Source organism: Xenopus tropicalis, chromosome 6 (assembly GCF_000004195.4).
Source record: "Xenopus tropicalis strain Nigerian chromosome 6, UCB_Xtro_10.0, whole genome shotgun sequence".
Classification (NCBI taxonomy): domain Eukaryota; kingdom Metazoa; phylum Chordata; class Amphibia; order Anura; family Pipidae; genus Xenopus; species Xenopus tropicalis.
This window is the reverse complement of record NC_030682.2, coordinates 138,514,696-138,541,340: the sequence shown is the minus strand read 5'-3', so window position 1 is coordinate 138,541,340 and position 26,645 is coordinate 138,514,696. Positions and strand designations below refer to the sequence as shown.

Here is a 26,645-nt window from a genome sequence, read left to right as displayed (position 1 = left end):
AACAGCTGTTCAGATGTTCTTGTATTAAAAAGTAACCCAATCTATCTCCTGCCCATTTGCTATGATGAATTAATATTTATCTAAACCTACTTTATATAGTAGACCTTAAGTACAAAATGAGAAAATTACATTTGTTTTCTCTCTCTAACAGAATGACTTGGCCCATAAGAATGTCCTGAGTGGGCTTGAGAATGAAAGGCAAATTGTGCTGCCGGCACCATAGCATCTTTGTGCGCCCATCGCTGTGGCATCTTGGGAGTTTGAGAGAATAAAATTCACTTACTGGGGCTGAGTTGTCCTTTGGTCCCCTTGACCTCACCATTCTTCCCAGGACTTCCAGCCCATCTGTGGTGATGTTCCCTGCTGCGTTTATTGACTTCTCCGCCACTTGCTTGCAGTCAATAACCAGTCGGGTTGTGGTTTTGGTGATTACGATGTGTACCTGTGTGTGGGACAAGAATGATTTCAGTCTGCACTGGAAATAGAAAACCTTGCTAAAGAAAGAATTAATTGCTAATTTATAAGTAAAGGTCCACAAAAGACCCTGCTGTTTGCTACAGTTGACCAAGAGGGTCAACTACTGGACCGGATATGGCAGGGTCGGACTGGCCTAACAGGGTATGCGAGACTCTCCTAGTAGGCCCCAATATAGGACAAGTCCCATTAGCCCATCTACCATGGGCCTATATTAAAAGCTATGCCACTTGGCACTGACTATATCTAATTTCTATGTGAAAGTGGCCCCTGTGTCAGGTTCTCTGAGGGGCCCTAGCCGACCCAGTCCAACCTAGGTGTATGGGCCCTCAGTGATCCCTTCCCCAACAGAAATATGATCAGAGCTCTTTCAGGTACCAGTCAGCATAGCTGGAAAAACTTTTTGGGGTTGGGGATATGAGGTCCGGCCAACAGGTCTGCACAGACTTCCTATGTGATCCAAATAATGTAATCAGAGCTGTGCCCAAGGTGGGCATATTGGGGGAACGATTTGCTTGTTTGGCGACCTCAAACCTTGCCATGTATGGCCACCTTTAGAACTTCATAGACGGTAGGAGTAAAGGGATATACAGTACATTCAGCTTCATTAGACATATACTAAGGGAACCTAACTAAAGGAAAAATACACCCCCAAAATGGATACTTAACCAACAGATCCTATGATCCCAGGGGGCGGCCCTTAGTACTTAAAATGGCAGTTTTCTATTTAGGATTACCCAATGGCATATAATACTTAAAAAATATATTTTTATGAAAATGGCTTATTTAGATGAAGCAGGGTTTTACACATGAGCTGGTTTATGTGATATAGTTTTATAGAGACCTACGGTACATTGTTTGGGGGTATAGTTTTCCTTAAGTTGTACTGGCCCTTTAAATCAGGGAATTTCCTGCTGTAGGAAAGGGAAGGGGTTAAACCAATGAAGACCACAATTAACTGCTTGAAATGTTTTGTGAATGTCAGTCTCCGAAATCATTCCATGGAACTGACCTTGTGAAAACTGCCATAGAATATTTTCCCGACTTCGGGCCCTTCGAACGTGATGGTTTGGAACTGGCCCTTGTAATCGTAGTTAAAGTACGTCAGCGTTTTGCCACCATCTGTAGAAACAAAGCTCTATGAGAATACTGATTTCAGCCATTCTGCTTCCTATATCTGCTGAACTACAACTCCCAGAATCCTCAGCACACCCTTATAAGTGGGGTTGCCACAGGACTTCCCAACAAGTACTGTACTGTTTAATGTTTCCATTCATGTGTACAGCAGCCCTATGAACTTCAATAGTTGCATAAATGCAAATAGTATTCCTGTTTTATTAGTCCTTTATTAGAGTCAGATTCCCAGTCACAGATATCCCTCTGAGCGATGGGCTTCTGCTTATACACAGTTAAGTTGGGTTGAAAAAAGACCAGAGTCCATCAAGTTCAACCCTTCCAAGTGAACCCAGCACCCACACAAACCCATACATAAACCATATATACCAACATCAAAACTAATTGTAGTTTTTAGTATCACAATAGCCTTGGAACTTTATCTGTAAACAGGGCTAAGGTTGTTTATACAGAGCTCATGTGCCCATATATATTAAAAAGCACTAAGTTTGCCCAGGAGCAATAACCCATAGCAACCAATAACATGTTTACTTTTAAACAGGTGAATAGTAAATTCTGCCTGTGGATTGGTTGCTATAGGTTACTGCTCCTGGGCAAACTTAGTGCCTTTTATTACATAACCCCTATTATCTCTATGTAAATAAACTCAGCTGTCTATGGGTAAAGCTGGGGAAGTGTAAAAGTAAAACCATTATCTGTTGATATTATGATTTATAAATGAAAAGAAAATAAGGATTTTTTAAATTAGGTAGAATGCAGAACCTACTGTCCACTATAACGCCGACCAGGGGCTCATAGTCTTTGTTCAGGATCTCCCACAGGGCGAATGGTTCTTTGGGGGTGTCGGGAAGGATGCGGAAAATGAAGGACACTGTGTAGTCTGAGGGGAGACCCTCTGGGTGGATATATCTAAATGAGAGAATGAATAAAGTAAAGGAAATAGTTGCATTTCTGCTGGTAAATGCATGTATTCCCAGTAACAGAATATGTGCCTTTAGGTGCAATAATAATGATAATAAGTTGGGAAACCCGACCGACACCTACTGGCTCAGTTTCAGTTCCGTGACTGAAGAGGCCCCACGAGTCTAAACCACATCCGACTACATCTGCCTTCTGGCCATAGGCTGCTGTGTGTATATTTATATATAAATGTATATGTTTAACTGTCTCGTAGACTAAACCAAGTGCACATCATTTACAGGCACAAACAGTTATTAACATGAAAGGCTAGGCAGTCGCTCTCTTAAAGGCACAGACCCTATTGTTGCACCACTGAATGCACCGAGACTGTAGCCCAGGATACTTGTGTAACTGCTGCTGCTTCATTAGGGGCCATGTTTTATGGCTGGGCTTCTAGATACAGGATCATTTATTAATTATACCTGATTTATTTATGTGGCTAAACACAGAGTCCTGTCACAAGGGGCCCATCGACCCACCTCCTAACTGGCAGATCATTAAGGTGCACAAGTTAGGCAGTGCCAGTGGGCACACGTTGCTGGTCTGGACTGAAATTCAAAACAGACCTTGGCATTTCAAGTACACAGAGGCCCAAAGAGCCCCCCACCAACCCAATAAATATTGGAAAAATTGGAGCAGATGGCCTCCGTAGACCTTTTAAGGACTCAATCTGTCATTATGCAGTCAATGCCAATAAAAAACACCTAATTTCAATGCATTAACTAAAGGCTCATTGCCTAAATGGAGTCACTCTCCTGACAGCGCTGGAGTGCTCCACCCAACGGCACCTACTTAGTGGGCTGGGACAGCAAGGCGTCCTTGTGCAGTCTGTAGCAAGGGAAATTATTGAAGGTCCCTGGTTCCATAGAGACACCCTCCATATTAGAGTATTCCTTCTCCACCAGGCCAAACATCTCCATCATCTTGAACCCTGTTAGGAATACATGTCAGCCACACGTTACACATGTTTACTGGGTCATGCCCAAACACATGCAAGATTATGCCCAAACACATGTAAGAGTTACGCCCAAAGACAGGTATGGGTTATGCCCAAACACAGGTATGGGTTATGCCCAAACACAGGTAAGGGTTATGCCCAAACACAGGCAGGGTTATGCCCATACACAGGTATGGGTTATGCCCAAACACGGGTTATGCCCCAACACAGGTAAGGGTTATTCCTAAACACAGGTGAGGTTTCACTGCTGCAGGGCATTAGGGATGGTGGATAAATGTCCCACTGCTGCAGCTTCAGATAGGGCCATTCAATGACATGGAATATGTAGCTGGGCCAACCTACCATGAATCCATATGTCTACCTGTAATACTTAATTGCAAACCCTTCTGCTGCTAATGTTTAGTTGCTCGGTCCCACCTACTCTAGCAACCAGGCAGTTGTGCGAATACACAGCCAGAATAGAAAGGCTGCGTGTTAAGTTAAAGGGGAACTTCTCCTTTAGAGAAAATTAAGTGCTGGAAACAAGATGGCGCAATTACCTGATACACTGTTTCCTTGGATGAAGATCCATGGGCAAGCTGCAGAGACATAAATAATAATAATTATTATAATAATATTAATAATAATAATCAGTAATAGGTTTTATTTATTCTCTTATGAATAAACATTCGATTGCTTCAATTTTGTATGGTGTAGATTGGCGCAGACCAGCTTTTACCATTAGTGATGGGCAAAAAAATATTGTTGCACGAGTCAAAAAAAATAATGTGTGCACAAAATTTTTTGACACTGGTCATTTTCACCATTTTGCTGAATTTTTGCTGTTTTGAAAAGGTTTGCAAATTATTTGGCGAAGCAAAACGGGACAGATTAGTTCATTAGTATTTACCATATGGTATATGTCACAGGGTGTGTTCATGCCACTCTGGGATATGATTAACTATATCCATGCCCATTTTCTGATGTTCTGGCCATGTTAATATAATGCTAGTCCCCCCAAAGGAACAGCGACGTTAAGGCTTCTCAGCCCTCTTGTTCCAGTTGGGTTGTAGTGATTTTTATTGCAGTGGATCTGGTACCATTGGTACTGCATTCCCTAATTATGTTTCCTTGGAGGTTGGAGCTGACTAATCATTGTACCAGATTATCTTCATTTAATTCCTACAGATCATGAAAGAGCTCATAGGTACATGTTGAAAAGTGGAGAACAACATTAAAGAAACCAGCGTTGCCAATGCTGATACCTTTGGTGGTGGTGGTGTTTCAGCTGCATCCCCGTCTGTCTAGGAAATCTCCATTGAAAATGTAAAATAAACACAGGCTGCTCCCCCTGAGGCACTGAGCAGATTCATTTTATACTACAAGTTCCTACAAGCATAGGCATGGCTTCTGCTACACAGCTCCCATTCTGTGAATAAAGTCCCTTTGCCTTTATACAGGGATATGCATGGTTATTGTAATGTACTGCCGGCTGTGTCAGCACCTACTGTACGGGATCAGCAAAGTGTGAGTAATGGCTTCTACACTGAACCTCCCCAATACCAATACCTTCCCCAACTCAATACAATGCAGCCCTTTTCCCCAGAATTCCAGCATAGTAACAGGCACCTGTTAAAGGAGAAGGAAAGTTTAAATTACTGGAGGGTAGCCAAAATGTTAGGCACCCCCAATGATTAAGATCGCTTAACTGATACCCTGGGCCGGTGCTCCTGTTTGCTAAAGACGGCACAGGGTATTTCTGCAGATCTTTGTCATCATCTTTTTTCATTCCAGTTCGGGCAGGAGTATGGGCAGTAGAGTGAAAGCCCACGTCAAATGAAAAAAAGAAAGAATAGGCCGAAAAATTGCTCCAAAGAACTTCTGCAGAAATACCCCGACCGGAGGTATCAGGTAAGATATTACTTTCACTAGGGGTGCCTAACACTAGGGTTGCCTCCAGTGATTTAGACTTTCTTTCTTCATTAAGTGATGTCTGCTGGAACTAGTGCCCAATGCACCAACATGGGCACCAATCACTCTCCATTTTGGCACATAACACACAAGACACACACTTTTCTTATTGGATTTGTGTCCAAACAGCATTACTTTTGGCTCATGGAATTAATAATGGTAAGAGTCAGCTGCGGCTATGAACGCCGGCAGGTCATGGCACAACCTTACACACAGTTCATCAGGCACATTTGCACTTACCACAGGTTGCAAAGAGGAATGTTTGGATGATGCATATATCCTCAACCCAGTTAGCACTTTCCCAGAACCACAGAACCCCGATGGTCATAATTAACTAAGGTTAAGTCCGTATGGCAGCAATACCATAGGGAGTCCAAGGGTGCCATCTGTGTGCCAATCCTACAGTAACCCCTGCAAGAGGAATGGGAAAGCCACACTCACTGGCAGTCGCCGTTTCACACACAAAGGTGATCAGTTCGTCTTCGATTTTCTTGAAAGCGTCAAAGTCATCGACAAAGAACACATGCCTCTCGCTGGGCTTGCTGCCGATATTAACCAGCTCTGCGTAGTCTGCGTCCGCCACGCCAATGGCAAAAATACTGAAACCTGCAATAAGAGTCATAAAGATCCCTTTAAATATCCATTGTTACAATTTCAGTCAGGGGCATTTCTGGACACCATGGCATCTGAAGTGGCCCTTGGCACTCAAGGTCTTCCTGCATGGCAGCATTTATTAGGATAAGTGCCTCCTGATCTGGGCATTTGTCAGGTTCGGACTGGGGGGCTGTCTCCCCAGGGGCCCCGCACCCCCCAAGGTGCCTCCTCCGACTGCGAACCCCACAGGAGTCCCCACTGCCACGCACACCAAAACCCCCCCCAAAACCTTGCCATTGGTCCCACAGGGCTTAATCTTTTCCTGCCATTAGCTTTTAAAAAGGAGAGAGATTGCCAAGACCAAACCACTGGTTTCACTGGCTTAGTCCTTCATATCCCAAGTAATGCTACCAAAATAATTTGGACCACCATATGGAATTTACCTTGACTTGGTATGGTGGCTTGCCAAATTTATGATCATAACCTTGTAACTAATAACCCCTTTTTTTAAAAGTATATGCACTTGCATAGATACTAGATTACTAGTGTCAGGGGACCAGGGACTGTGCATTGATCATTCCCAATTGTAGCAAACAAAAAGCTGCATTCACTCTAAGCTAATTTCTGTGGTGCAAAGTCTCCCAGACGTGTGGCAGCGCCCCAACAATGCATCCCTTCGTCAGGAGGGCCCCCCGAAACATTGATATTGTGTGGTACACTGGCAGAATAAACCTCTTTTTCTATGCATTGATCATTCCCCCCCTCTTTTGCTGCTTACTAACTTGGCCGCCTCAGTTGCATGTATTTATATAGTTTTACTTAGCCTTGGAGTGCTCCCACCCCCCCCTTATTTATATTGCTCATAAAGCTGATATTATAGCTTTCTAACATACGGAAGCAAATGACATGCATAAGAAAGCAATATCTAGGCAACCATACAGATTATCATGGCTCAGTAATAGGACCCTGACCTTCACCCTAACCCACATTTTAGCAGAAACAGCTGCATAAACTTTCTCACAGTCTGTTACCATAAAGCCACGGCAGCAATAGGATCCCCCCCCCCCAGTATCCATAATTCAATAGGAAATCTTTTGTATAATACTGTATAGTGGCCCTTTAACTCATTAGTAGGAAACATTTGCCTCTTGCTGAAATGTGTCCTCTGTGAATGGAAACCCTCCTCTTACCTTCCAGTTGCATTTCTTTGGCAATGCCGTTGACGTCGTCTTGAGAGCGCCCATCTGTTATCACCACCAGCACTTTGGGGACCCCCTTTCTCATTCCCGAATTAGAAGTGAACAGGTCATCCCGAACATGCTTTATGGCCCTGCCTATTGCCAGAGATTGGGTTACAAATACATTACCAACAATATAACATACGTGAGCGCTAACACTTACATAGAATATTTCGATTGTGTATGGATTTTGCTATAATAGAGTCCAATAGCTTTTTCTATCTCCTCATCTCCTTTCTGGGCAGAACACACTTGCACTGACCCATCCAAGGTTAGAGGTCACCAATGAACGTGCATGAACCAATTATAACATAGATTGCTTTAGGCCAATGGTAAAAGAAGCTGGTGGAGCAGTACATGTGTTATTGGCCTAGGGTGTTTAAAATGGACTGATAGAAACCAATGGGTTTAAGCCATAATAGAATTTCAAAAACCTCATACTATATACACCAAAATGTCACAAGGATTGTTTGCTATTCACATAATAACACTGGGAGGCAACAGATAAAATAATACAGATATTGTACCTGTTTTCGTGTTCCCCCCTTTGTATGATATGCGCTGAATGGCATCCAGCAGGGTCTCTTTGTTCTTATAGGAATTGAGTTTAAATTCTGTCCTTGCATCATCGCTGAACTGGGCTATCCCAACCTACAGGAGGAAAGTTTCTTGAGTAAAACCTCCATACAGGCTCTTCATACAGGGACCAACACCCATTCTATCTCAGACCTACTGTTTTTAAATTAACCTTTGAGAAAACATATTAATGACTGGAGCTCAAGCTGAGACTGAAGGATAAGGATCAGATTGCCTTTCCACGGCACCGATTAAACTTGTACAAAGGCATCTGTCCACCCTACTATTTCTTCCTTTCTGTATGGGAATTGGGAAAGGAGTAATGGCACCACAGAACAGAAAGAACAGAAAAAGTGGCAGAAGGGAGAAGGAGAAGATAACATTAGACCAAGAGAGAAGGGGGAAAAGGACATGCAAAAGACCAGGGGAAGAATATAAAAATATGAGGAAACCATATATTATAATATAAGAATTATATATTATAATTATGTCATAGACATAATTGAAATGTGTCCTAGTTGTTATTATCAACCAATTAGATCAATCCCTGTTACCTTTCAAGAGTAACTGGTAAATTATATGTGGCCGTAGGACAATCTGCTCAATAAATGAAGAAAACCTCAAGAAGAATCAGTAGCCGCTACTTTAGCAGAAATGTTCCTACCTGGGTACCATCAGGTCCGATCTCATCCAGGGCTCCAGTCGTGCTGTACAAGAATTTGATGACCTTGTTGAAATTGTCATCTCCAATACTCCAAGAACCGTCCACCAGGAAAACCAGGTCGGCCTTGGCAGCCTTGCACACTGACAGGGCATGGGATGTGTGAGAGGAACATTCAAGTTCAATGATTGACAATAAAAATCTAAATTGTAACTACTATAAATGATGAGGGTGCCATGAAAAACTATTTTGTATTTTTGCCAAATCACTACTTTGTGGTCTGTCCAAAAATTTGGCTAGTCCTTTCATCCCTGGCTGCCTCTGATCCGCCCCCAGCCTGCCCCATTCTCCCCTCCTAGCTCCTATGGACTTACTAAATCCTCTCCTGATTCCATCCTTGAGAGCAATATTCCACCATTGATGATACAGCCCCACCCATTAATGCCACAGACCGCCCCCCCCCCCACGCAGGACCGCCCCCTGCCCAGCCAGCACAATCAGCCGAAAAGGTGGCAACCCTAGTTTTGACTCAAACTGTCTGGGTTTTAGCCTTGTAAACCCAACTAATAATCTGGCCAATATCCACATCTGATTTCATGGCCGCAACCCCACAAAGCGCAACCATACCCCCAAAAGTCATGACCTCCCTCCTTTTTCTCTGAAAAGATCCATATTCCCTAGCTGGATTTCATAACATAGGGTTTTGACTAGGTTTGCTACCTGGCCAGTATTTTACTGGCCCAGACGGAAACTTTGGCTAGTCCTTCCGCCCCCAGCCTGCCCCATTCTCCCCTTCTAGCTCCTATGGACTTACTAAATCCTCTCCTGATTCAATCCTTGAGAGCAGTATTCCACCACTTGATGTCATAACCCCACCCCCTTGATGATGCAGCCCCACCCATTTATGTCACAGGCCGCCTCCTCGCAGGACCGCCCCCTGCCCAGCCAGTACAAGCAGCCTGAAAAGGTGGCAACCCTAGTTTTGAACCAAACAGTTTGGTTTTTATTAAGGCTGTTTGGGTCATAACTGTCCGGGTTTTAGCATTGTAAACCCAACTAATAATCTGGCCAATAACCACATCTGATTTCATGGCCCCAATCCCACAAGGCGCAACCATACCCTTGAAAGTCAAGAACCCCCCACATGTCAGTGTTCTGCCAACTGTCATCTTCCCACTCCCACACTATACTGTACCTTCTCTGGCAACAGGAATTGTTGGTGGGGGTGGAGTAGTTGGTGGAAGTGTAGGTGCCGCAGTTGGTAGAGGTACTGGAGAAAGAGAGAGAGGATACTCAAATTATTCTCTTTTAGTGATATGTAGAGTTTTTATCTTACATGGAGGAGCACAAGGGATCCAACCTCCAAACAATCAGTAAAGGTAATGCACTAAATCTACTTACACGTTGTCTCCACAATGCTTACACCTGGTCCCTCAGCCTCCTGCAGCTGAGCATATACAGTTATCCTATACTTGGTATTGGGGTAGAGCTCATAAAAGCAGTGCCTGGAAGTTCCTCCACCGAGCGTAATCTCCTGCTTCGTCCCATCTGCAACAACACGGTCATTTTAAACACATAAAGAGCCAGAAATATCCTTTATATTATAAAAGGAGCTGAGTAATAACTTCAGTAATAATCGGTACTTATAAATATTATCCCTTATAATACATGAGTGATACTCAGAGTTCCCTGTATAACTCAGCCTGCAGCCTTGTGCCTTTATATGGGGGGCACAGAACCCCTCAGTGACTGCTAATATCCTTATCATTTACAGTAGGGGGTACATTATCCCTTATAATACATGAGTGATACTCAGAGTTCCCTGTATAACTCAGCCTGCAGCCTTGTGCCTTTATATGGGGGGCACAGAACCCCTCAGTGACTGCTAATATCCTTATCATTTACAGTAGGGGGTACATTATCCCTTATAATACATGAGTGATACTCAGAGTTCCCTGTATAACTCAGCCTGCAGCCTTGTGCCTTTATATGGGCACAGAACCCCTCAGTGACTGCTAATATCCTTATCATTTACAGTAGGGGGTACATTATCCCTTATAATACATGAGTGATACTCAGAGTTCCCTGTATAACTCAGCCTGCAGCCTTGTGCCTTTATATGGGCACAGAACCCCTCAGTGACTGCTAATATCCTTATCATTTACAGTAGGGGGTACATTATCCCTTATAATATATGAGTGATACTCAGAGTTCCCTGTATAACTCAGCCTGCAGCCTTGTGCCATTATATGGGCACAGAACCCCTCAGTGACTGCTAATATCCTTATCATTTACAGTAGGGGGTACATTATCCCTTATAATACATGAGTGATACTCAGAGTTCCCTGTATAACTCAGCCTGCAGCCTTGTGCCTTTATATGGGCACAGAACCCCTCAGTGACTGCTAATATCCTTATCATTTACAGTAGGGGGTACATTATCCCTTATAATACATGAGTGATACTCAGAGTTCCCTGTATAACTCAGCCTGCAGCCTTGTGCCTTTATATGGGCACAGAACCCCTCAGTGACTGCTAATATCCTTATCATTTACAGTAGGGGGTACATTATCCCTTATAATACATGAGTGATACTCAGAGTTCCCTGTATAACTCAGCCTGCAGCCTTGTGCCTTTATATGGGCACAGAACCCCTCAGTGACTGCTAATATCCTTATCATTTACAGTAGGGGGTACATTATCCCTTATAATACATGAGTGATACTCAGAGTTCCCTGCAGCCTTGTGCCTTTATATACACTATATATGCATGGGGATGCCATGAGCAGGGGTATATTCTCAGTGGGCTCCTGTTCCTCCCTCCTAGGATATCAGCCTGCTATTTGCCCCTTGCTTGATCGCCTGCAGTAAACATGAAGCTCTATTAGCTCTTCCCTTGAACATTATAAACATTATATTCACTATCATAGGAAAGTGCTCTCCCTTTGCTTCTCTCTTGCTGGGACTCAGCGATACATGGGGGGGGGGGGGGGGCAGCAAAGTAGGACCAGGGTTTATAGGCCTTTGAATCTCCTCTCACAGACAAAGCTGGGGTTCAACTGTAATAAAATATTTATTCTATATGAATCCCCAGATGGTTGGGTGCTTGTGCTTTTACTGGATTACTTGGGGCTCGAGGCTACAGATTTAGGGTTTAGGCTTTCATGGTAACAGAGACCAGCTGGGTACCACAATGTTATTCTTGATCTGCATCTTCCTTTTCTGAGCTGAACTGCCAGTCTCATGTATTATCTTGGGCCTGGGGACTTGTTTAAGGTGGAAACGTTTCTACTTAATCTTTTGCCTTGGCCAAACCCAACTGAGCAATATCCAGGCACACATGTTACTGTCATGACTATTAAAGGCCACGTGTTTTAGTAGAGATTTAGATTATTATTATATTAGGAGAGAGAAATAAGCTAAATGGGAGCCCTGCAATGCCAGATAAACAAGGATATTTATTTGATGGTTCCTTTTATGGGACTGTTTGGCGGGGGGGGGGGGGAATCAGAGAAGATGTTTTGGCCTGTAACATATATAGCATTGGGACTAGCAGCAACTGTAGGGCACTTACACACGGGGGGGCCTGCAGGGCGTAAGGTAAAAAATAGGATCCATGTGCCCCAAAACCTCTTTAAATAATCATTTTGCTGCGCATTAAGGGCTGGAAGGCTACAGGCTGACAATGATTACACAATGGGGCACATTTACTAAGGAATTTTGAGAAAGAGTTGATTTTTTTTTTACTTCTAGATATTTTTGAGATTTATGAATGGGTTTTGCCCAATAATTTGTTTTCTATTTCACCCAGTTTCAAAAGGAAGTTAATCCCCTCATTGTTTTCTGTTTCATTCAGTTTCAAGGGGAAGTCAATCCCCTCATTGTTTTCAGTTTCACTCAGTTTCAAGGGGAACTTAATCCCCTCGTTGTATTTTGTTTCATTCAGTTTCAAGGGGAAGTCAATCCCCTCATTGTTTTCAGTTTCACTCAGTTTCATGGGGAACTTAATCCCCTCATTGTTTTTTTGTTTCACCCAGTTTCAAGGGGAAGTTAATTCCCTCATTGTTTTTTGTTTCACCCAGTTTCAAGGGGAAGTTAATCCCATCATTGTTTTCTGTTTCACCCAGTTTCAAGGGGAAGTTAATTCCCTCATTGTTTTTTGTTTCACCCTGTTTCAAGGGGAAGTTAATCCCATCATTGTTTTCTGTTTCAAGTGAAACTTAAACACATTATTTTTTTCCAAGACTGAGTGCCAATGCTTCTAAAATGGCTGTTGGAGTAATTCCTGTTTGGGAAAAATAAAGAGGATTCATGGAAACGATTGTCCATTTCAACTCGAATTTTTTGAGTTTTAACAATAGCTTGAAAAATTAGTGTTTTTTTAATGTAAACTTCAAATTTTCGTACAAATGATTCAAGCATTTTCATTACATTTTATAAATACAACAATGATGAACAGTTTAATTAGAATTTATACCACAAGGCCAGGAAAAACTCATTTGAGTTAATCAGCCCCTATGTGTAATGCACCTTCACCAATGACTTCAGTGCTGTAATAGGTGTAGAACTGGGATTATAGGGGCCATTAATAATAATTGGGCAGAATGCACGCCAGTTCCGTATATTGTTGACTTCCTTGCTTTATAGTTAAATATACAAATAATCCTCTGTGCCAAAGCCAGAGAAGAGTCCTAGCCTTACCATAGAGCGACTCTAGGATGACTCTGTAGGCCGTAGCGTGGTTGTGTAGCTGCCACTGGGCACACAGGCTCGTCATTCTTATCTGATACGAATTCAGGTTGGTCACTCCCAAGTACACTGTCAATCAAGGTTACAATATTAAGCACGTAATCATTTAAAGCTTCAATATATTTATTTAAATACATTACTGTAATATGAATCCAATTCGGCCGAATCCAAACTCTGCCGAAAAAGGCCGAATCCTGCCCGAATACCGAACTGGATCCTGGATTCAGTGCATCCCTAATGGGAAGTAGGGTTGCCTGCTGTCTAGTTTTGACCCTAACAGCCCGGTTTTTGGAAACCTGACAGGCCGCAGCCCCACCCAGTGCCATCACTGCCCGGCCCATTCCCCTATGATATCACAGCCCCGCCTCTTCCCCCGCCATGTGATGTCACCTTCCGCCCCCTGTCCGGCGAAAAAAAGACATTAAAGGTGGCAACCCTAGTGGGAAGTGTGGGTACTAATTAATGCCCGGCAAGTCTGAGATGATGCATTATAATTAACGTTGCTCGTTAAAGAATAAATTAGTTCTTACATGTCTTTCCTACTCCGGTTAAGGCATCACTGGAACCAGTGGAGTAGGAGGCAAGTACTTTCAAGCTGTACTCGGTCCCACTTAGAAGGTTCAGAATGAGTATGGTGTTAATGTCGTCCCCAACGAATGTCTCCAAAGCTGGTCCTGGCACTGGGATAACAGAGACAACATAATGTACATGAGAAATTAAATATATATAGATTTATTATTGCTGTAATACATCCTATAACATCACCATGAGTGTTCTTCGGATGTTGTAGTTCCACATCCCCCGGCATAAAGTGTTACTGACACTAACTTGCCTTACTATACAAACATATCCACATTATAGCCCCTTCTCCTGACATCTTGCCTTACTATACACACTATATCCCAGTCACAGCTCCTGGTTACTGGGTAATAGTCAGGAGAGGGTGCATGGTACTGTATCTTTTGGCGCTTTCATTACTACACAATTTCCGAATTCTGATAAAAGTCTGATTTCAATAAAAATAAGGGAAATGTAGGAATGTAAACAAAGAGAGATCCCTATCAGTTCATTTAACCGGCACCAAGTGTTTTTATGAAGTGGTACAGTCGCAGTGTTTGTATAGGGAGCAGGTTCCGGCAGCGTTGGAAAAGGCAAAGTCTCTCCTCTAATCTCAGCAAATAGTGAGAGCATTAGCAATATCCCCATATAAACACACATGGGTCTGCCATTAACTGGCTGAATTACAGTCTGACCCGCCTGTGTGTGTGCAACACCCCTAATAGAATCCCACTTATTCCAACTTTAATTAATAGTGATGATGGCTGCTGGCAAACTTAGGGTCGGAATTTGGAACCTCTATAAGTTCTGATTCTATTTCACTTGCGCTAAATAGGAATATGTGTCTGGATTTAGGTTACTCTAGTCCAGGGTTAGACAGGGCCGGCACTGTGGGCCCCGCTGACCCAGACCCGATCCCCATCTGAAGCTTCCCCCGATATATAAGGTACAGAACATATGTGGTGGGGGGGGAAGGGGCTGGCAGTGGGTGAGCAGGGGGTCAAGAGCCCCTAAGGGGTTGTGGGGGCCCCAGGGGTGGTGGGTCTCACACACCCCAGTCTGACCCTGTCCCAGTCTCCAGTATTTAAACTAGTGAGTACCATAGGCAAACTGTATATAAAAGATAGACAGACAGACAGACAGATGATAGATAGATAGATAGATAGATAGATAGATAGATAGATAGATAGATAGATAGATAGAGATAGATAGATAGATAGATAGATAGATAGATAGATAGAAAGAAAGATAGATAGATAGATAGATAGATAGAGATAGAGATAGATGATAGATAGATAGAAAGATAGATAGATAGATAGATAGATAATAGATAGATAGATAGATAGATAGATAGATAGATAGATGATAGATAGATAGATAGATAGATAGATGATTGATAGATAGATAGATAGATAGATAGATAGATAGATAGATAGATAGATAGAGATAGATAGATAGATAGATAGATAGATAGATAGATAGAGATAGATAGATAGATAGATAGATAGATAGATAGATAGATAGAAAGATAGATAGATAGATAGATAGAGATAGATAGAAAGATAGATAGATAGATAGATAATAGATAGATAGATAGATAGATAGATAGATAGATAGATAGATAGATAGATTGATAGATGATAGATAGATAGATAGATAGATGATAGATAGATAGATAGTCTCAACCCTTTCTCCTTGTAGATTGTAAGCTCTTTTGGGCAGGGCTCTCTTCACCTCTTGTATCAGTTATTGATTGCTTTATATGTTACTCGATATGTCCAATGTATGAAACCTACTTATTGTACAGCGCTGCGGGATATGTTGGCGCTTTATAAATAAATGTTAATAATAATAATAATAGATAGATAGATGATAGATGATAGATAGATAGATAGATGGATGATAGATAGATAGATAGATATAGATAGATAGATACAGGGTCGAACTGGGAGGTGAAGGGCCCAACGGGGACACCTGCGAAGTCCATCCCATAATTCAGAGCTTTCTGGATAAGGGGTTTCCAGATAACAAATCCCGTACCTGTATATGTGGGTTATTATATTCAATTATTTGGCATTACAACAGACTAAAATAGCAGCTTGAAACATTTAACATTTTTCTTTCCTTCAACCCTCGCTTTATCCTTTGAAGCAGCGTTAAATCTCCATGTGACTGATATCCGTTGAGGATAGAGCAGAAAGGGGCTCACCATTCACAGGTTTATAGATGATTCTGTAGCCCATAGTGGGGGAAGGAGCGGGGTCCCACGTAATCCTTAGCCTGTTGTACCACTCGTCAGAGACACGCAGGTTCCTCGGGGCGAGTAAAGGCACTGCGGGGAATAAGAAGCGGCACTGAGGCTACATTGCACAAAGGGAAATGTTCTGCTACAATAGCCAATAATAATTCATAATTTATTCTGAACCAATGCTTTTGGGTCACACAGTAAAGTCCCCAAGTGCAAGCCTGTTACTCCTATTAAATGGGACATATTGTGGGAAAAACAATATTGTACCAATAAATTGTATTCCTCTTAATATAGAAGGAATGTGCTTTAAAAAGTAGTGTTTGGGGCTGATTTTGTAAAAGATTTAGCAATAAACCCTACTAGCCCCGCCCATCTGTTCCACTTCCTGCTGCCTCCTTTCCCAGGCTGTGCAGGGGGGGCGGCGGCACTCAGCACACTGCCCTGTAGGATAGGAACCAATCAGCAGCTAGGCTGACCTGATAGGGAACTGAAGCCTGTCTTTGCCTGTGTGACTGCAGGGCTGTGATTGGCTATCCTTAGGGGGCCCTTAAGACACGCCCATCCCTTATTTGAAACACAGATAGCGCACAAATTAGTACAAAAGCCCCAGGCAAAACACACAAGGGGGCAATTGTTCCATAGCTGTGCATATCAGCCCGCTCCCCACATGTGTAACTGAGCCTATATCCTGCTGCTTGGGGGTTAATAACCTGCATCTATACAGTCTCAAACCTACGTGTTCTTCCAGATGCCGACACGCTGTTTCCTTCTCCATTGAAATACACAGGAGTGACGGTGACTTTATACTCTGTGTCTGAGAGCAGAGGCTGCAGCACAACTTCATTCAGCCTCCCCGGCACGATTTTCTACAGGAGAAACAATAAAATAAAAATTACAAAAACAAACATCAATCTCAAAGGGGTGGTTCACCTTTAACCATGTTTTAGTGTGTTATAGAATATTCTATTCCTAGCAACTTTTATTATTATTTTATTATTTTATTATTTTTTTTATAGTTTTTAAATGATTTGCCTTTTTCTTCTACATCTTCCATCTTTCACTGACCCGGTAGCCAAATATCTCTTGCTCTGTGTGGCTACAATTTTATTATTATTATTATTACTTTTTATTCCTTATCTTTCTCTTCAGTTCCTTTCCTATTCATATTCCAGTCTCTTGTTTAAACTACTACCTGGTTGCTAAGGTAAGAAAGACCATAGCAACCAAATAACTACTGAAATTCCAAACTGGAGAGTTGCTGACCAAATAGCTAAATAACTGAAAAACCATAAAAAATTAAAACTAATTGCAAATTGTCTCAGAATATCAATCTCTATGTCATACTAGAAGTTAATGTAAAGGTGAACAACCCATTTAAAAGGATTTCTATTTTATTTTATTGTATAATATTGTTTCTTTTTTTGAAGTAAGTCAGTTGCCTACATATAAATATATCTAATAACTCATTAGTTAATTGCCATGAATGTGCTCAGTGTCAGTAAATGAGCCACATTGTATCAGTCCCAGGGAAACATCACAAGATTTGCTGCAATACCCTTCTCAACCACCGGGTGACACTGTATGTGTTCCATTTGCTTGACTCAGCATACCAGTTTATTGTAACCCGCTGTCCGGTTGTGTCTATAGGACATATATGTGCTGATACAAGTGCTTGGTATGTACTACTTGCTACATGTGCCGGAGTTACTTGTATAAAATAGAAGCTAATACTGCACATGTAATATGGAAGTTGCACCGCAATGGTGTTGGAGAATATTGGGCTTCATGGAAATCTAGCACTACCCCCGGCCCCCACCAGCCCCTCTAGCTTGGCCCTCCTTTTGCCTTGAATGCATTACAATGAGCCAAATACCTAGTTTAAAACATACCTGTTCTTCAGCACGGTCGCCAGAAGGGTTAATATAAGTTACTATATAGTGTCGGATGTTGCCATCGCTCATTTGCCAGGAGACATGAAGACTCGATGTGGTTTCATCATCTATCAGAAGGTTTCTTATCCCCAATCGGACAACTGAAAGAAATAGGATGTAATTATCAATAATTAATGGCTTGTTTACATTGGCAAGGCCTGGTTGCACCCACTCAGGGAATTGGGTGTAAGGCAAAGACGCCCTGTAACCTGGCTAAAGCAGATGGTAAGTGCAGGGTTCCCTTTGTCCACGGCAGTAGATGCTCAATGAGTGCCAGCTGAGTGTCACAAAGACTCCCAACGCTGTGTCACACACATCTCAACTCTGCATCACAGTTACCAAACAGCTTTTGCTCCCATATTGACAAATCCAGTACAAGTTGCACCCACAAAAAGATTGGCGAGACCACAATTGTGCTGGGATAAGGGTAAATATGTTGAACAGTGGTGTGAAAAAGAAGCCCTTAAGGGTGAAGACACACGGAGCTACTAGTAGCAGCTACTTGTCACGGCTACTAAAATAGATGATTCTGATAATTGTATCTACATGTATTTTAGCAGAGGCAATTCTTGTCTATGGCAGGGCAGCTACTAAACTCTAGAAAAAAAAGTAGCTGCTACTAATAGCTCAGTGTGTCTTCACCCTATGAGGGTAACAGGGCAATGGAATAAAAGTCACAACATTTGCACCATGTAACCCATAGCAACCAAAAAGATTGGAGTATTTACTGGTCAACTGTGTAAATGATAAACATCTGTTTGGTTGCTATGGCTTATTAGACAGGTTTAAACTTACTCTCTGGTGGCTTTTTAGTACCTCACCAGAGAGTAAAAGAGTTACTAAAACTTTACTAAGGCAGGGAATGTTGCTCATTAGGGGTTAAAGTTGCTGCTGAGAAATGCCAGTAACTGTAGGTAGCCTTACCGAGCAACTAGTGGGAGCATGGGCGTCCACAGAAGGGGGCAAGAGGGGGCACTTGCCCCCCCCTGGAAAAGTAGCAAAAAAAACAAAAACCTTACTCCGTTTCTGCACTTTCCCCTCAAGCCCGTTTTTGCTGTGCTCCGATTGGATCTTTCTTCTTGTGGATTCACCAATCAGAGCACAGCTTCCTTGACAGACAGTAAAATTGACCAATCAGAGCACAGATGCACACAGGGATCGGGAGATTTTGCAAACTGGAAACAGAAATAAAGACTGAAAAGATGAATCTGCAGCTGTAACTTTACCTGAGAACCAACTCTCAACTTTTGCTGCAGTTTTCATCCCACAGGTACTATACACAGGCACTATACCCAGGTACTATACACAGGTACTATACACAGGCACTATACCCAGGTACTATACAGTTCTAAAGAATCACTAGCTGACATTAAATTGTTTAATTTATAATCTATCCCCTACCCTAACACATGGAGGGTAAGTTAACTCTTTCCCTCTGAAAAAGCTCATTGTGTGTTTATATATGTGTTGTTGTTTTTTGCACTTACTATTTTTTTTTTTTTTTGTCATTGTTTTGTTCATTTATAGTAAGTTACAGTGGGGCCAATGTTGTGTATCAGTGCCAGTGTTATAGTGCCAGGGCCTGAATATCTGCCATCAGTACCCACTGCTCCTCATGGCATATAATGTGCTGGGTTTGTAAATACGGACTGCGTCTCACTGTATATAATGGGGAGTCAGTACCCACTGCCTTTCTTGCTATAAAACTAACCTAAACACATCTAAAGGGGTGGTTCACTTTTAAGTTAACCTTTAGTATGTTATAAAATGGCCTATTCCTAGCAACTTTGCAATTGGTCTTCCTAATTAATTTTTTTGAATAATTTGCCTTTCTCTTCTGCCTCTATACAGATTTCAAATGGGGGCCAAAAAATATTGCTCTGTGAGGCTACAATTTTATTATTATTATAATTTTGTATTACTTATTTTTCCAAGTAGGCCCCTTAACTATTCATATTCCCATCTCTTGTTTAAATCACTACCTGGTTGCTAGGGTAAATAAGACCCTAGCAACCAGATAGCTGCTGAAATACCAAATGGAGAGCTGCTGAACAAAAAGCTAAATAACTGAAAAACCATTAAAAATAAAAGTGAATTAGAATGCGAACTACCCCTTTAAGCTAACTGATCCCAAACACAAATGTTTGCAGATCCCCTAACAGAAGTGCGCGTATGAATACTTTTACTACTAATACTAAACATTTTAGGGTAAAAAAAAAAAGCACCCCCACCCGCACTTTTGTACAGTATCCCTGGGAGTCAGTGGGAACGGCAAGAGGTAGTTGGGAGGTTAACTTTTTACGTCAGCAGTGAATCCACTAAGTGTCACATTAGCTGTAGGTCAGTCTGTGTATGGGCCATATTTAGCCTCCCCTAGTATCATCCTGCAAAAAAAAAAAAAATATATATATATTTATCTGTTGCAGGATGATGCTAGCTTACTTGCCCCCCCTTGGAAAATTTTCTGCGGACGCCCATGAGTGGGAGCCGCCAGAGCTGGGATTGCATTACTTGCGGGGCATAGCATTAAAAAGACGTTAGTTTGTGATTCTTTTGCCCAATTCTGCTGAGCCTATTTCTCTGGGTTCTGCAATTTCAATAGGCGCACTTGCCCATAATTCAGCAGAAAGGGCAGGATGTACACAATGGCGCTTGGGGCAACTGTATGTAAGTGCAAGGAGTGTGTTTGCTTTAATGAATGGCGCCATTATATAAGGCACCTACCTCTTGCTACTCATTTCTGTGGCTGAGGAACACTAACAGCATGATGGTTATAGGCAGGTTGTTTGTTACTTGGAGGTACTTACCTGCGGTGGTGACTCTTGCAGTAGTAGCCACAGTCGTTGTCCTTCTCACTGTAACAAACAAGTTGGATTATAAAACACATTTATGTTTTGACAGACGTTTCCCATTGATCTAAAATACATTTACTCCAAAGAAATTCCAAATTATCAGGTACAAGTACCATTAGTCAGCCATTTCCAGAGGTTCCAGTAAAGGCTGCCTTTATGGATTCCGGACAGGGCAGATTGTCCCTGGTCCTGCACATTGTAGGGAGGCAGATGCAGGTAGGAAGAGTGTTGGAATGTGGGTATAGTAGGGCCAGAAGAAGACAGGAGGGCCAAAAGGAAGACTATAATACTTTAACAACATTTTTAGTGGTCTAATAACCCATCAGCAACCCCCAATTACTGGTCAGCTGTTAGAAATGAAGCACTGTTTGGTTGCTATAGGTTACAAGACCTGGTCCAACTTTAACCTTGTTATATTACCAGATTTATTTGACCTTTTCCCTACCTGAGGCCCTTGAGGCCTTTGCTAAAGTACAGATCCTAGAACTGGGACCTGCCATTCATAGATAGTGTAATGGAAGGAGACAAAGCATTCCTTACATGTGGTGGCCATGGCGGTTAAGGCATCACTCTCCGTCTCATCCCCGAATATTGCAGTTAGTGAGACTTCATACTCTGTACTGTGCATTAATCCATCCATGAGATGTGAGGTGATGTCTCCATTCAGGACAATCTGTAGGAAGTAAGGACAAGACAAGTACTTCATCCAATCACTTTACACATAAACTTTAAATCCAACAGTCATTATTTAGGGTTCCATCAGGCAAGCCTGGGTCTGTTGCTACTGTCAATGAGATCCCTCTGCAGCGACCAATACAGAACAACCAACTTTGGGTGCAGTTTTAGATGCTGCTTCTACCTGCTCACAGTCATGTGATTGACTGCTACCTCTGCGGCAAGCACATCCTAGGTATTATAGGCCATACCCCAATAAATGGCCCTAAGTCAACTGTATAGATATAAACAAAGTTACCTCTTGAGATTCCCCACCGCTCAGTGGTGTCCACACCAGTCTGTACATAACGATATCCGGTGCAAAGTGTTTCCAGTATGCTCTGAAACTGTGTGTGGTTATGTCACGGACTTCCAGGCTCTGGGGATTCGGTACTTTTACTGAAAATTCATTGAATAAATTAGTTATCTTTTCCCAAAGCCCCCACCTACTCACCCCCATTCTGCCAAATGCAGGCAGCTTCCCATTCACAGGGAGGCTCTTTGTGTTGCACTCTAGGTGCGCGTTGCATTGTACTCATTGATTTTGCATGTTGCCACATAAATGGCAAATGAAAGCAGAGCTGTCATAGGAGAGAACAAAGGGATTTTATGCCACTAACTCTTTTTAAGTGAATCGGAACTTCATTCACAGCAGTGGAAGGGAAGTACAAGGAAGCATGCAATCAGTTTGAGTAAGTGGAGCCTTGCTTTGGTGGGTGAAGGTAAGTAAAGGACAGGGTTAATGATAGGGAAAGAAAGGGAGTAGGTCAAAATAATGGACCCTTTCTAGTTTTAGCAGGAGTGAACAGCCGGAATGGTTACAGTTGGACTTGCCCACCGGAATACAAGGAAAACTCTTGGTGGCCCTGGTGTCAGTGGGACCTTATGCTCAACCAGTCATTTCCCACGTATGTCTATACCATGGCCTTTCCTCTGTTTTTATTTGACAACAAGGAGTAGAAATGGAAAGAAGGATAGATGATGCTATGCAAGGAGAAGTGATTAAATAATGAAAAAAAAGTGAGAGAAGAGAGAAAGGCTTCACATTGCTTGTTATGTGTTACAGTAATTTACAGTTTATTTTAACCATTGGGTTAATAAAGTTGTGGCCTTTTACATCCATTCTGGGCTGTTTGTTTTTTTTATTTTCAAGAGTATGTGTCTGGGGTAATTGGGGGGGGATGTAGTCTGGCTATATGGTTATATGGTTGGGGAATACCAGAGCCTTCATGCTGCCTGTCCTGTATATTGATTTGGGTAAGCAATATTTAGTATTTTTTTTGTATTCAGCCATTGTAATTTCAATAGAATGGCCGATAACCCTCCGATACACACGTCACTAATAGCCCCAAATTCGAGTTAAACATTGCAACCGTTACACGCATGAGGTACAACATGTGTGCAAGTTCCTCACACTGCTCTCTCTCGGGTTTGGCCCCTGACACTTACATGTGGTGAAAGTGCCGGTCAGCGGCTCAGATTCTCCTTCATCAAAAATAGAGAAAATGGCGACAGTGTACTCAGTGAGGGACGACAGCTGCTTCAGATTGTAGGTCGACACTCGATCGATCACCAGCTGTCAAATAAAGGAATCAGAGATGTCAGAACCCGTGAAGAGGCACCAGGATCTCCCTAGGTTCCCTGGTACTTTCCCATTGGGCCGGCATCAAGGAGCCACAAATGGAAATGCAGGCTGGTCTGGCAGCAATGGCAAAACCAGAAATACATTTACCTACATACAGTACTGTATAAACCAGGCAGGGCAATAAGAAGAATAAGGGGCAATTGTGTTGTGTTGTGACGCCGGCGCATGCACGCGCGCGCACGTTTTTACGCCGACGCATGCGTGCGTGCGCGCCTTAGCGCGGGTGCGCGCGCTTGACATTTTTGCGCATGCGCAGTGGGTTTTTAAGGACGCCTGAGGCCTGTGATCCTTGCAAAGTGATCTTTTCCTCTGGTTAAACACTGAGCTTTGTTACTACTCCTAAGACTTTGATTTCGACCCTGCCTGAACTTGGATTTGACCCTCGCTGCCTGCAGTGACCTCTCGCCTGTCCGACTACGCCTCTGCTTATCGATTTTGGTTCTGACGTTCCGGTTCGGCACTCCTGCCACTCCTCCACTAGGCCCAGTCCTGTTACACCTTCATCGACTGTCACTTCAGTGGGAGGTGTAGGAGAGGTCCTTCCCCTACGAATTCTTCAACCCATTCTTCATCTGGCGTGACAAATTGTGACTTTTTTCCCCTCTATTCCACATACATTTTGAATACAATATTAATAACATTTGTTCTCCTTATCTTAGCATTATGATGCTTGATGATGATTTTTTATGGAATTTGGAAAATGTTCTTTTTAGCAGGGGAGAAAAAAAGATGAAATTATTTGAGTAGATAATGAGTAACCCAGAGGCGGGTACTGAACACTCACATCATTAGTCTCCGCCCCTCCGGTTTTAACGTACATAAGGCGGTATCCATTGACTCTCTTGTTTGAGTGATCCCAGGATACGGTGGCGGTGCTGTGCCCAATGGCGGAAAATCGAATGTTCCGGGGCGGGCTTAGCGGCACTGTGTGGGGATGAAATGAATACACCTTAAAGGGATTGTATAAACCATTAAACAAACAATTTTGCTTCATGTGAGCCATTCCCTCAGTGTGTCGTTTTTTTTACCTAGAATGAAACATACATTTGTTGTTGCCATTATGCACAAATGAAGATTTAGGACACACCCAGATCAATCTGAACCCCACCCAGATGCATCCAAGTTTATCCCAGATCTTCTGGCTACTGGGCTTTATCACTGACCCCCGCAGCCAAAAAATGAAAGCTCTGTACGGCTACAATATTAATGTTATTGCTACTTTTTAACTTCTATTCAGTCCCCTCTCCTATTCATACTCTAGTTTCTCATTCAAACTACTGCCTGGTTGCTAGGGTACTTTGATCCCTGGCAACCTGATAGCTGCCAGAATTCCGGGCTGGACAGCTGTTAAACAAAAACCTAATTAAAAAAACACGGAAAATAAAAAGTGAAGACCAATTGCAAATATCAAGCTCTACATCAGGGATCCCCAACCTTTTATACACAAACATAAAAATGGTCCCTGATGGTGCCAATAAGAGCTATAATTGGCTATTTAATAGCCCCTATGTGGACTGGCAGCCTACAGAAGGCTCTGTTTGGCATTTTACTTGGTTTTTATTCAACCAAAACTTGCCCCACCATGATTTTTTTCACCATTTATTATGTGTCAACACTGCAACAAATCCAAAAGTAAAAATATGCTGTCGGAGTCCTGTGGAAGTCAATGGCAGCTCTCTTTTATCAGTTGGGTAATCTGCCTTTGCTTTGTAGTTTTAGAGGTCTGAGCGACTTAGGGGCCAGGTACGTAGCCAGAGAAGGGATGCCTAAGTGCCTCCCCCAGCCTGCCCCCCTTCAGCATTCAGCTATACTTACAGAAATATGTAGGCCAATATATTACCCCAAATCTCTAATGGTCCATCAAGCTGCCATAGCTTTGAGCCGGCTAAAATCTGGGAACCCCAGGCCATACATTATAGTACATGGGCATTTTTCATTTAGTGGGAGATGGGTGCCCTGTAGCTCATTCTATTTCCATTAAGCACATACCCAGGAAACCCTGCCCTATGGCACACTTACTTCCATTAAAGGGGAACTAAAGTCTACAAAAACAAATAACTAGAAAGCTGTATTTTCTATGGGCAGGTAAAAACAGGACCTTCTGCAGGTGGCTTCCTTGGCCGCTCCCTAACTTGCCCGTCTGATTTTTGAATAGTAATTGACCCCCTAAGGTTTAGCATTTTCAACCTAATTCTTTAGAAAAGTCATTCACTTTGCTGAACTCCTTCATTCTGAATGATAATTTATGGAAATCAGTGAAACAGAATAGAAAAGCTGGGCAGCAAGTAAAGGCCACCATTCAATGAGAGCAATGGAAACATCCATGTCCTAATGCTTCTAAACTCAAACAGTAAAACCCTTTAGAATGTAATTTCCCGGCTTCCTTGGAGAAGGCTTCAGCCTAGAGAGAAAGCCTGGAAATAGTTCAAGTCCTGGAAGCAGGTAAAATTACATTTTCTACTAAAAAGGTCATTGTTAATTGGTTCTTTACTATTATAGTATATTATTAGCCTCAAAGGTAAAGAGTCTTTCACCTTTTAACCACTAAAGACACGTGGGACACGCACCGCTGCTCTGGAACCTTGTTGACTAGGAAGGAATTAGCTATGGTTGGACAACAAAAGACTGCCCGATGTACTTAACCTTTGTGGCTTTCACGCAAATAACCCTTCATTAGAATGATGTAATCCTATTACCATGTCAAATAGGTTTAAATAGCTGTGGGTACAACAGGGACTGTATTGAACCCAGTCAGAGCTATCCATTGAACCTGTAGCGTTCCCTTTGCAAGATCAGACCCTATAGTTTAAAGGGGTTGTTCATCTTTGAGTTAACTATAAGAATGATGTAGAAAATAATAGAAAGAAAATTTGCCATTGGTCTTCATTTTTTATTATTGTTTTTTTTTTAGTTATTTCATTTTCAGTTCGTTCAGGGGCTCTCCAGTTTGGAGTTTTAGCAGCTATTTGGTTGCTAGGGTCCAAGTTACTTTAGCAACCAGGGAGTGGTTTTGATGGGAGACTGTTACATGAATAGGAGAGGGTCTGAATAGAAAAGAAAGTTACAAAAAGTAACAATAACAATAAAACTGTAGTCTCACAGAGCAATAGATTTTTGGCTGCCGGGGTCAGTGACCCCCATTTCAAAAATGTGAAACCACCCCTTCAGTGGCAGAAATACAAAGAGAGTACTGAGCCTGCATGCTGGATGGGAAACAATACTATGTTTGCAAGAAATTGCCTCTCACGAGTGCCGCACCACCTGGGAGAAATGTCCAAGCGCGGGTGTCATATTGGGGCGCAAGTATGCGCATTATGAGCCCCAGCTCGCTCACTGGGGAGTCTGGGGACAGGGCTAGGATAGGGCAGTTAGACAGTATAATTAATCTTCTTGTATCTTGGCT

The 26,645-nt window shown here is 42.4% G+C and overlaps 1 protein-coding gene across 3 annotated transcripts in view; it reads right to left on the bottom strand.

The window, feature by feature from the left end:
• Positions 1–26,645, bottom strand: part of col14a1 (collagen, type XIV, alpha 1) — a 100,798-nt gene that overhangs the window by 27,177 nt on the left and 46,976 nt on the right. For all 3 annotated transcript variants that reach the window (NM_001141998.2, XM_031903259.1, XM_031903260.1), the window contains 21 exon segments: positions 284–442; positions 1,487–1,596; positions 2,375–2,517; positions 3,361–3,499; positions 4,066–4,104; positions 5,918–6,082; positions 7,261–7,404; positions 7,836–7,959; positions 8,549–8,688; positions 9,741–9,815; positions 9,947–10,093; positions 13,247–13,363; positions 13,825–13,974; positions 16,062–16,184; positions 16,837–16,966; positions 17,990–18,132; positions 20,839–20,886; positions 21,424–21,556; positions 21,857–21,996; positions 23,047–23,173; positions 24,027–24,166. In NM_001141998.2, coding sequence (NP_001135470.2) covers positions 284–442; positions 1,487–1,596; positions 2,375–2,517; positions 3,361–3,499; positions 4,066–4,104; positions 5,918–6,082; positions 7,261–7,404; positions 7,836–7,959; positions 8,549–8,688; positions 9,741–9,815; positions 9,947–10,093; positions 13,247–13,363; positions 13,825–13,974; positions 16,062–16,184; positions 16,837–16,966; positions 17,990–18,132; positions 20,839–20,886; positions 21,424–21,556; positions 21,857–21,996; positions 23,047–23,173; positions 24,027–24,166 — 2,636 coding nt within the window.